This window comes from Helobdella robusta (assembly GCF_000326865.2).
Source record: "Helobdella robusta unplaced genomic scaffold HELROscaffold_14, whole genome shotgun sequence".
NCBI classification, from domain to species: domain Eukaryota; kingdom Metazoa; phylum Annelida; class Clitellata; order Rhynchobdellida; family Glossiphoniidae; genus Helobdella; species Helobdella robusta.
In genome coordinates this window covers 3164630-3177711 of record NW_008703782.1, presented here as the reverse complement: position 1 = coordinate 3177711, position 13082 = coordinate 3164630, and the positions used below count along the sequence as shown (strand labels likewise).

The following is a 13082-nucleotide window of genomic DNA, read 5'->3' as shown; positions in this document are numbered from 1 at the left end:
TGATTGATTGATTGATTGATTGATTGATTGATTGATTGATTGATTGATTGATTGATTGATTGATTGATTGATTGATTGATTGATTGATTGATTGATTGATTGATTGATTGATTGATTGATTGATTGATTGATTGATTGATTGATTGATTGATTGATTGATTGATTGATTGATTGATTGATTGATTGATTGATTGATTGATTGATTGATTGATTGATTGATTGATTGATTGATTGATTGATTGATTGATTGATTGATTGATTGATTGATTGATTGATTGATTGATTGATTGATTGATTGATTGATTGATTGATTGATTGATTGATTGATTGATTGATTGATTGATTGATTGATTGATTGATTGATTGATTGATTGATTGATTGATTGATTGATTGATTGATTGATTGATTGATTGATTGATTGATTGATTGATTGATTGATTGATTGATTGATTGATTGATTGATTGATTGATTGATTGATTGATTGATTGATTGATTGATTGATTGATTGATTTGTGTAGAACCGCTTCAACGTTAAGCAAGCACACAGTGTACATATTGACAACAGGCACAGTTATAATAGTGGAATAATGATGCATCGTACACTTCGGTATGTGACAGGCAGGGATTCAAAACCGATCACTGTAACGCACGACCGGGTGTTCTGCCGTCTAAGAGCTTTGAGACTTCAACTTACATCAAGTCGTAAAATGGCACCTGCATATAATATAACTTTGAAAGGAAATTCTCGTTTGAATGAGAAAATATTGACTTGCTTAACGTCTCGTTCTTGTCCTAAATTTTTTTTTACAACTTCCCATTGTTTTTTCAACGTCATTTCATGTTGACGAATATAAGTTTAAAAAATCTGCATTTTAAATTGAATGTTTCCAAATTGAGTTACTAATCTGTTTTAATAAATATAGTAAGCTGTCACGTCACTTAAGTCTAGCCTTGAAAACACCAAAAAAGCGTGACATCCTATATGAACATGCAGCCCCACTTTTTGGAATCACAGTTCAAAACTGCTACTATCTCCTTTTCCCTGTTCTACTTTTCCTTATTCAATTTCTTATTGTCTGAACTTTTTGGCAAGTTTTCCTAAACAATTACAAGTTTTAAGTTAAGATTCAAAATGTGTCAATTCTGTCGGAAAGATTGTGTAAATTTCGCGTGGATGTTTTAGATTACGAGCAGAATGAAATGTTTTAAAATGTAAAAAAAAACTTAGTACATCATATACTGTAAGAATTAGTGATTTTGAGATTTTTTGCTATCTAGAAGAACAAATGCTAAATATATAAAAAATAATGTAATAACGACGTTAAATTCTTATTCGTATCATAAATTTAATATGTCGTTTTTAATCTCAACATGTCCACGATTAGAATAATTTTCTATAGATCTGCAGTTAATTGTCCTTTTGTAATTGCAAGCAATTTCAAGAGAAATTCAGAAGTCTTTTAGGATCATTTAATTTATAATTTTTATAACAGTATTATATTATTGCTAATACAATTTGATTTCATTAAAAAATTTCATAATATATCAATAATATATCATATAATATATCATATTTTAATATCAATTGGCATGATTTTTTTTACAACACAACTTAAAAAATATTAATTTATCCTACTCTCAGTTCTAAAAAAAGAGCAATTATTTTAAAATTACATATATGAATATATATATATATATATATTTATATTTATTTATATTTATATATATATATGTATATGTATATATATATAAATATATATATATGAATATTTTTTTTATTCTTTAAAAATCAGGATCTGACAGACGCAGAAACTGTAACAACATGCAAGGCAGTGAAACAAAATTAAACAAATAAGTGAGAAAATAAATACAAAAAGTGAGGAAGAGAAATGATAAAACATGAAAATAAAATATGTTAGAATAAAATAAATAATAATAAGACAAATAAAAGAAAAGTAATTGACGATGGAATATAAAATGAAGTAACGGCAAATTGATAGACTAGATGATGACTTAGTGGGTTAATGAGGTGATCGATAGATAAAGGCTAGGCCTGTGTGTTAAAAGTTTAATGAGTATTAATATATTTGGTGACTTATTAATAGACTAAATGATGACTTAGTGAGTTAGTGAGGTGATCGATAAAAGTGAGGTGATCAATAAGTAAAAACTAGTTCAGTAATGATGAAGTTATCTTAAGTGCTAATATGTTTGAGGTGTCTTGTGATGAAGGTCTTTTCCTGGTGGGAGATTGGGCGGCGACTTGATATTTATGTTTGCGCTGACAAAGGTTGTGTGTTGTAGTTTTGATTGGTGGTAGTAGAGGATGGATGACGTGGTTGTTGTTATTTTCTATTTTCTTGAACAGCCTTGAATCGAGTGTGTTGAATATCTGAGTGATGGTAGGATATGATGCAGGTAGGTAGTTGAAGCGAATTAGTTTTTTGATGAGAGATTGTAGCTGCTGAAGTTGTTGTTGCGTGGCAAAACCAGACCAGGAGGGAGCTGCATATTTGATGCGTGAGATGATGAGTGATTCGGTGATGTCGAATAATTTGATGCCTCTGAGACTAACCATGTGAACGGAGTGTTTTGAGTGCGTGAAATGTTTGAAAGCCTTTTGTGATGATGTAATTGATATGAGGTGCTATATTGAGTGTGGAGGTGAATGTGATGCCTAATATTTTTAGTTGATTTGTGCGAGTAATTGATGGGTGTTCAGGAGGTAATGTTATTTTTTACGGCTATTGTGAATGATGAGTTCAAATGATTTATTGAGATTAAGTGAAAGATTGCATCGTTTTTATATATGAATATATATATATATAGATTGCATCGTTTTTATATATGAATATATATATATATATATATATATATATATATATATATATATATATATATATGAATATACACGTGCGTGTACATTACTTATTTAATCCAGAGGTATAATTGTAAAAACACATACAGCACATGCGAATTCAAGCGTGTCCATGCACCACATACTATGAATAACATGTACATTACATACACACGTAGCATGGATCTTATTACAGTCGAACCCTGTAACAACCTTTTTACAATTTGCCCTCCATGTGCAATTTTACTGAACATTACAATACAAATACATCGAAAACATTTTCACCACGCAAAGTTGTTAACAAAGAAAATCTGTTTTGAAAACAACAAGCGTTTTGGTTGAAATATTTTTAAATGTAAAAATCTTTTGGTATATTCTGTAGGAATTTATAATTTTGTATGGGCGTTGCCAAAATTATTTTTTATTTTATTTTAGGATTGAACACGACTTAACTGAATTAAATTTACTAATTCTCGCAGGGGGTTACGTGCCATTAAACCTACGAAAAACATTTAAAAAAAACCTAATTTCAATCGTTACAAGTCGTGCTTTACAGTTTTAGAGCGAGCGATTCATCAACTCTCTGATTGAAAAAAACAAATTAACATAACGATGAAGAATTTCAAAAATGCCGAAATTTTTATTTCAACAGCAATATTATAAAAAATACATTTCACGTATGTTCAAATTCATCTCGACTGACTAGAAAGCGCCCTACACATCAACGCAGTACAAATAAAATTTTATTAACATTTTTATTCGCGCACGATATACAGATGATATAACTCTACTAAACACTGTGCTGTGTGTCTACTGTACTAAATTGACTCGATGAATATTCATAGATCTCATTTGCCTGTTTTACATGTATGCTTGTAACGTAAAAAATAACACAAGTACTCAATCACGTTTACTTGAAATCTACGACTAATAAAATCGAACAATAAAATGGCGACAATAATAAGATAAGAGGCGGATGTATTCTAAATACAAAATAAATAGCGTGTATGTTATAATAAAAACCATTTAATTATGAAAAATATATAGAGATTAATTATTCAGAAGCGAACAATAAACCGCCAAAAATTGTTTTTCTAAGCCAAGCCAGCAAGCCGTGAGTGAAGCCAGCCTAAGCTTTCTTTTTCTTCTTCGCAGCCTTTGTTTTTTTCTTAATTTTTTATTTATAATGTGTGCTGTGCTGCGAGCTGATTTTATTTTTATGTGATTCGTGGCTGTTTTTTTGTTCTTTTCAAAGTTTTTTCCATCAAAAATCGATATTTTGTAGTTTTGTTTTTTAGTTTGAGAATTTATTTGACGTAATTTTGTAAGCGATTTGCCGCAGGTTGATTCGAAATTTAAGTTTTTGACTCCTATTTTCTTCCATTTTTTGCTATCTCCGAGGAGCGCCATTTTTGTCATCCAGGTTTTGTCGTTTATCGATTTTTATTTATCGTTTTAAGTATTGAATCAATTATTTTTGAAAAATTATTTGACAAATAGAAAGTTTTAAAGATTTTGATTCGGTTTTTATGTGGAAAAATATTTTTGGATTTTAATGTTTTCATGATTGTTCACCAAAAATATAATAGATAAATTTTACTATATTTTTATTTTATTTAAAAAAAAAAATAAATAAATAAAAAAAAATATTTTAAATTTGTTAAAAAAGTTTTTGTACAAATTTCAATTTGTTTTCATTTTCATGTTTTGCTTATGTATGATTCTAACTAAAAACTAAATTCTAACTAAAAATTGAATTAACAATTTGCTCAGAAAAAATGAGCCAATACGAGAGAGTTTGTGCCTTGTTAACTGACACAGTAATGTTGATGTGTAAAAATGGAGTTCAATTCAGTAATGAGCTTAAAGTTCAGGGATTAATAGGACTTACAGCTGATAAGGAAGTTTTCATTATTCAGATCAATGAAGTTATCAAAGCTGAGGATGATAATGTTAAATTTCAAAAGCCTAAAAAAATTGTGGATAGCTCTAGATTTACAGACTTTGAGCGAAAGTCATCTGAGAAGAAAACAAAACAATATGAAACATTGAAAAAGTCTTCACCGGTCAGTACTTCAGTTGCATCTCCCAATCAAACATCAAATTCTCAATGTGAAGGCCCGACAGCAGATGAACACGAGCCTCCTACAGTAAACAATTTTGTTGGCCACACTCATGCTCATACTCACACTCACAACAGTTATCACATTTCTACTATTAATTATGATTATTCAAACAACATTGATGAGTCAGAAGGCAACGTTTCAAACGAGCAAGCTACAGATAGCTTTATTGATTCCAACACTCATCTTGATCCAGCATCACCTGAAGGACCTGATATTAACACAACTGAACAACTGCCTCTAGATTTGAATATGGAACAGAACTCACCTATAGACTTGCATGTGAAAAGCATTCCAAATTGGTCATCTAGTTATATTGAATCTCAGGTGAATGGCACAAGCTCATCAGCAGAAGATGTTCCAGATGTTAAACCATCAGCCAATGACTTGGAAGATTGGGCAGCTAACAACATGGCCTCGTTACCGGTTCCAAGAGCTAACCATTCTGCTATTTCACTTGTTAGTCACTTTTGTTCTATGTTCTTTTGTTTTCTTGTTTTATTTATCTATTTATGTTATATTTTATTATTGTATTTATGTATTTTAGTTATGTTCTTTTGTTTTTTATATTATTTATTTTATTATGTAGTTTTTGTCAGTCTTTTTGAAATTATACTTTTAATAAATTCAGTTGAAAATGAAATCCGAGAAACGACGATACACAGATCATATGAGAAAACATCAATCAACTGGTGCCATAAACTTGAAGACAAACAACAGCTTGACATCTTCCAGCCCATTACAGTCCATTGGCCAGAAACATCAACAAGAGCAGCAACAACAGCAGCAGCAACTCTCACAGAATTATGCTTCCAACAACAACAGCAGCAGCAGTTGTGGCAATGGTTTTGATGACTTCACCTCTTCAAAATATACCTGTACTCTATGTCCAGCTGCTTATAAACATTATTGTAACCTTCTGACACATGAGGTCAAAGTTCACGGCAGGCAGAAAAAGAAAGGAGGTAGGAGAAAAAAACTGGAGGAATAGTTTCCTGAGCTGATTAAATGAAGATGTGCACGAATGGCTGTCGTTCCGTGAGACGTGGTGCTGCGTCTCTGAAATTGCCTATCAAAAATAATCTATTTCTTAATTATTATTTCATTTATAGTTTTATACATTCACAAACTTGAAAATTATTAATTTATTTATAATGTTGGAATTAAATTTTTTTTATTAAAGGTATTTTAGTTAGAATTTTAAAAATAAAACTACTTGTGTGATAGAGCTTGAATTGCACGATTGATCGATCCAGTTGTTTCATGAAGGTGGTGTTTCTTCACTTTTCCAATTTTCATTGACCTTCCAATTAATTTCAGTTATTGATTGATTTCTTCACTAAACAAACTTTAATTATGTGGATTATTCAGCCAATCAATCATTCAATTGATCGATTGATTAAACGGTTGATTGGTTGGTTGATTGACAGTATCCATTTTAATTATTTTTACTTTTCTAATTTTATCATATTTTCATTGATCAACTTTGGTTTTCAAGTGTAAATATGTGCTCAAAGATATTTTTAAACGATTATCCTAAGGAAATTTCATTCACTTGATATTATTATAACAGGATTTCTTATAATAACGCTATTCCATTAAATGTATGTACATAATGAAATTATGTTGTAACACTACGTAAATAAAATATCCATTCTTTTTTATCGTTCGTTCATTATTTGGCTGGATAATGATTGTTATATTCATCGATGTTTTTTTTTTTAGATTTTGCTATATAATCCTTTTTTACGTGAAATTATTTTGATTGAATTATATTTTATCTGTATTTCATTTAAGTTGTTGCGTTGCATTCGGCTAGAGATAACAATCGTACCTTTTAACTTTACACATCTTATATTTTTGTAGTTTACAAGTTATCTATCCTCTCGTGCGTGCCTCATATACAATTAACTGATGTCAGTCGGCCACGTTATAAAATAAACGCTTTTAATTAATAATTAATCTCGGGTCGTGATTTCATCGTTAAGGATAATTTAATGTAATAAAAACTAAACTTCTTCGTTACCCAGTGTTGTCACGTTGAAACATTTCTGATGTCTTTGTTTTGATTCTGACATGGTCTTCAAATAATTCACGTATTTCTTGGACTTAAGAAAAAGTTGTTCGTAACGTTTATTAATCTTTGGATGATGTATGGTTAATTTAATTAGTTTAGAGCTGTCTATTTTGTATTTATGTCTGTTTAATTGATTAAAGCTTCACGCATCTATTAACTTGATTGTTGATCAATGTAACATAATTCTTAATGTAATCCATTTCATAATTTTGATGACGACGACGCGTTACTCACTGTTATGATTTTAAAAAATATTCTATTTCACAATTATCTTTGGTTTTTCATTATTTTTTTTATTAAAAACTACAAGGGATATTTATCTGTTCTTTCCATCTAGCAGATTAAATTAAAAATTTTGTAATTTCAAAGCTAAGGAGAAGTTTGACCAGTGTGTTTGTTAGACAGCCATGATGTCAGTTTACCGTTGTCTTGTTGGGTAGTGGATCCTCTCTTTGAAACAATCCAATTAACATTTAACAATTTAACTACATCTAGAGGAGCCAAACCCGTCTTTTAGTTTATTCAGATATTTGGACCGATTTTTAATTTAAAGTTTTAAAATTTATGCTATTAAGTTTTTTATTAACTTGAGTATTCCGCATCTCATTTCATTCCACTGGGCATTAAGCACAAGGCATGAAATTAAGTAGGTGATATTTTCACGAAATATCAAAAAACATTTCAAAACTGTTTCGCTCTTTGTCACAAAGTACAATCACTTAACAAATTTGCGATAAAACCTTATCCGTTGAAAATTTGAGCACAGATCAGGTAATTCTCTACATGCGAAAATAAAATTGAGGCGAAATGAGCCATGTCCGTGCCTGTTCCATTTGGTTCGTGTTAGACACACCGTTTATATTATCCTACATAGTTTGGAAGAAATTATGCCAGTGAATGTGTTAGCACTGAAAACTAATTGCATGTTGTTGTGTTCCGTTCTTCTAGCTTTTGTTGCCCGTATTTCGCAAGTTCGTTTTAATTGTTCGGCGAGCTGATTTGTTTCGACCCAGTTTAATACAAGCATGGTATATGATGTAAGGCAGAATTGGTAAATAAGTAGGTAGGTGTCATTTAGTGCAGTTTTATTGTTCTTTGATTGGCTGGTAATAACTAATAACTAAATAAAGTTATAAAGTTTCATTAGCATGAGTTTAATTTTTGTTTCCATAATAAAATAAGTGATTGTCTGAACAAGAAAATAGTAAATTGTTTTTTTTAGCAGAGAGTAATACTTACATGCATCAGTCAATGCAGTTGGCGGGAATGTATTATTACACCTTAGCACAACATTGCTCTTTATTTTTATTTATGATTGCCATTGTCAGCCTATCTAAAATTATTGAAAGTTGGCAGAAAAAAATTGAAATTTATCATTGTGTATTAATGCAACTTAGGCGTGCTGTGCTAATTCGTAATTCAAATAAAACACACTTGTTGATATACTACAGTAGGCCTATGCCCTTGATGATATAAATTTTACTTACTTGAACACTGGAATTTTATTTGATTTACAAAAACATAATCGTCAACTTGAGAAAACATTAACACGATAAAGCTAAAAATAATAAGATATTTATAAGATTAACGTTATTGTACTTTATTGTGCGAATGTATGCGTCTACAAATATTATTTTTTTATTTCAAATATAAGCCTAAATATTTTATAGCCGTCTTATTCAAACTTTTCAGAATCACAAAAAATAAATATAACACAATTTTGCCTGGACTTCCTATATTTATTTGTTTAGTTTGTGTTGATTGTATGTTTCTTAAAAGGTAGTTACATTAATTTTTTGTGAATGTACACATATGTAATGTTTATATACCGAGAGAGAGGATAGAGAAAGAGAGAGAGAGAGAAAGAAAGAAAGAAAGAGAGAGAGAGAGAGAGAGAGAGAGAGAGAGAGAGAGAGAGAGAGAGAGAGACTGTTTATATTACAAACATTTAGTCGATTGGTAATAAAATAAAAAGATACTAATAGTATCAATGTTGATGACATAAATAAATGGCTGTACATAACTTTTCACAGATGTATTCCTGATATTTTTTCTACGTTATATCTAAATTTCTTCTTATGTAATTGGTAAATTTTTATGTAACTTATGACGATTTTGATGTAATTGGTGATTTTTTTTAGCTATAAAATGATGACGATGATTATTGGTGAATGTTTATCGCGGTTTACATTAGCTAAAAATTTCCTACATAGACATGAGTTTGCTTATTATTCAGAATGATTTTTTCTATTTGTTATTTACTGAAAAATATCTTTATAAAATCATTTTTGTAACACTCATTATAATAATAACGAAATTCTTTCGTTGGTGGTGTTAAAAATATAGCTGTTGTTATTTTTTGTGGTTTTTCATACATTGTTTATCAAAACAATTTTCACCAGAAATTCATAATCGTGTAATAAAAATAACAATGTAATTTAAACATTTATCAGAAATCCTTGATAAATATCAGTGAGCCAATAAATTTTAAACTTTTTATATTCTTTCATTTTTAACTTCACATAGGCATTAATTCATTTGAAGAATTTTGAAGTATATCACATTGTAAAAAATTGTATCACGTGAAAAGTAACGAGTGTTGTTCAATGACTTTCAAGTGTCTGTTGCAAAATTGTGATGTAACGATAAATTAATTGGGTCTGGAAAGTTTGCAATGCGTGATAGTATCAAACGTGATATTTACGGATGTAGATATAGGACAAGTTAATGTAAAATTTAAAAAATTAACATAAAATATGATAAAATGAACACAAAATATATACCTAATAACAAAAGATCAGGCCACATATATAATCTTTGTATTGCATTATACATTGCTGGTGGTCATTCTATAATACAAAACTACATTACAACGTAGTACGTGCAATACGACCTAATACAACTCGGTATAAAACAATGCATTACAATTCAATACTATACAGTACAATACAAAAAAACAATAAAAAAATATTCGCATGTTGGAATACATTTTTTGCACAATTACGTGCACAACGTGATGACATTAACATAACATTAACATAAACCTACGTACACAAAACTGTACACATCAGGCTACTTCAGACCATCATTTGACGTCACGTCAACGTCACATGTTTGACGTTTCACTGCAGCTGTTTTCCTAGCGAGATTTTTTTCCTCAAGCTCATTGTCCAAGTTCAAGTGATATGGCGTGTTCATGTGGTGTGGTGTGGTCATGCTGTCATGCGGTCATTTGATGTCATGGAATGTGTGGTCATGTGTTCTGGTCGTGTGATTTATTAGAAACGCATAATTTGCATATAAAGTAAGGCAATGAAAACTGTTTTGTCAGAGGAAAAATTCATGGTTGTTTTAATTAATTCACTTTAATGCCAGTGAAATAAGATTAAAAATGTAACGAAGCGGTGGGATATTGATGATACGAATGAGGACATACATGAGAGTGATGGTGATACTGATGACGAAGATGACGATGATGATGGCAATGAAGATGACGAGAAGGAGAAAAGGAATGTTTTATTTTTATATTCGGAAATGCGTGTGAACGTTTGGGCCTACCGAACTTGCATGCACGCACATCCAGCAATATCCAACACATCAAGTATGTCTGCCATGGTGCAACAACTTCCAATGAGATTGTTTGCTTGTTTGTTTGTTTGTTTGTTTGTGGAATGTAAACATTACTATCCTTCTATCTTTGGTATTGCCGACATCATCATCATCATCTTTTTCATCCTCATCATTATCATCATCATCTTCTTCTTCTTCATCATCAGCATCATCATTACCATCATTATCATCATTTTCATCATCATCACAACCATCTTCTTGTTTATCATTATCGTCATCGTCACCATCATCATCAGTCTCATCTTCGTCTTTCTCTGTCTAATTTTTATAATGCTACGTTGTTCTTACAATTATTTCAGCAGTGTTTCTTTTAATCACGATTTTTCTGGCAGATAACTTAAAATGAACTTATGAGGCTCAAAAAACACACACTGGCACACACACACACACACTGACACACACACACTGGCACACACACACTGACATACACATACACAAATATTCTACATATCAAATACTCGTTATTTCCAGTTGCAAATTGAATCCAAATAATTGCGTCCGATTTCTGTAAATACGTGTGTGTGTGTGTGTGTGTGTGTGTGTGTGTGTGTATCTTTGTGGTGTGTGTTAAGTACTCATTCATCTCGTAGATTGTAGTACATAAAACCGGCGTTAATGCGCATGTGTCTGTCAACATTCACCTATATTTGTATGTGCTTGAAATTTGGATGTGTAATTGCAAATGAATGAATGGGTTGTGCTCTTGGTAATGATGATGCTGATGGTGATGAAGATGAAGAAGATGAGGAAGATGGTGGATATGAAGATGATGATGAAGTTGCTGTTTATTTGTTGTACACACACGTGCCTACCAACCAAGCGGAGTTATACAAAAGACTTGGTGCTGTTTTGTTGCACATACTTCGGAATTTTTTTCATAATCAAAATTAATCATAATGTAAAATAAAATTTTGTAGAGTTTTTTTTCCATTTTTAAAATTCTCCATATTTCGATCATTTCAATTAGTTCCAATTTTTAAAAGTTTGCTGTACAACTTTTTATTTACATAATTACGTGATTCAACCATGGATAAATAATATTCCTTCAATTTGTATGATCCCCACGGATGTTTTCCCTTGAGTACATCGTAATGTTCTCTTAAAAAAATCCGTTCTCTACAATTTATTTAATCTCAGATATAATATCTTGATCTCAAGAGCTGTAACAGTAACATATTTATTTTACAACAACCACATCTGAAACATCAACGATTACATTACAAGAATAAGTTAAGGCATCAATAAAAAGCAAGCCTGGCCACTAACATCAACAATGGCATCAACATCAAAAACATCAAAAAAGTTTAGCGACGGACTCAGAAATTTTTCTTAGGGTAATATTTTTGAGAGCCTCGAACTTATGTTATTTTCCTAATTACAATCACAACTGTTTACCCAAAAAAGTTTCAACCAAAACACATTTTGCCGAATTTTTATAAAAAGTCTTAAACTTTTTTTTTGGCCGCATGCAAACAGACCAAGTGACTACGCGAGCCTTTCTTTCTGTGAAATGAAAAAAGTTTGAAGAATGAAAAAAATTATCATATTAATTATATTTTTTTTATTCCAAATTTTAAAAAATTATATCGCTGGTGGGAGGAAAATATTCCACACCCATCTGTCTCCTTCTGGTGGATAGACTCACCAGACTCACCACTAAAAATTTCACCAACCATCAAATGATGCAACTAATAACATCAAGAGCAGCATCAGCGTCAAAGAAGACATCAGGATGTAATGAAGTGTGTAATGGTATGATGTAACTGCAGAGACGATGAATGAATGATGCATGGAATACTATGTGGATGGATCTGTTGTTGGGTTGTATGTATTTGTATGGTGAACGATCAATAGTGCTAGCAAAAAGCATCCATCCATTCATCCACTCACTCCTTATATTTCTCTATGTAAAGATTATGCTCTATTATTATTATCATCATCACGTATTTTTATTTATTTAATTATGCGTAATTATATATACACATGTGTGTGTGTGTGTGTATGTGCATGTAATTTTTGTATTCTATATTCCATATATTAAAGATACAAAGAATACGTTATATGTACTTATGTATTTGTACATGTTGACTTAAATGTACATATGTATGTACGTATATGCCTCCTACTTATTTAACAATGAGCTATACATTTCAGTGTACACAAAATACTGACGTACATGCAGTCAGATGTTCACATACGTGTGTGTATATACTGTTTGTATGTGATTTTTTTGTATAAAAGTATGTGAAAATAAATATACAACAAAATAAATGTATAACATATGTATATGTAAATATTTGTACGCATATTATTAACATATTTTGTACGCATAAAATAAATGTATGCATCCTGAGTTGGATATCGTTTGTACTCCATTAACGTAAATAACTTAC

General features: G+C 30.6%; 1 protein-coding gene across 1 annotated transcript; it reads left to right on the top strand.

Moving 5' to 3' along the window:
• Positions 1 to 4637: 4637 nt before the first annotated feature.
• On the top strand, positions 4638 to 5973 carry HELRODRAFT_168976 (hypothetical protein; the record flags this gene model as incomplete). Its single annotated transcript, XM_009014815.1, has 2 exons — positions 4638 to 5441; positions 5614 to 5973. The coding sequence occupies 2 exons, from the start codon at positions 4638 to 4640 to the stop codon at positions 5971 to 5973; spliced, it is 1164 nt and encodes a 387-aa protein (XP_009013063.1).
• Between the last annotated feature and the right edge of the window lie 7109 nt (positions 5974 to 13082).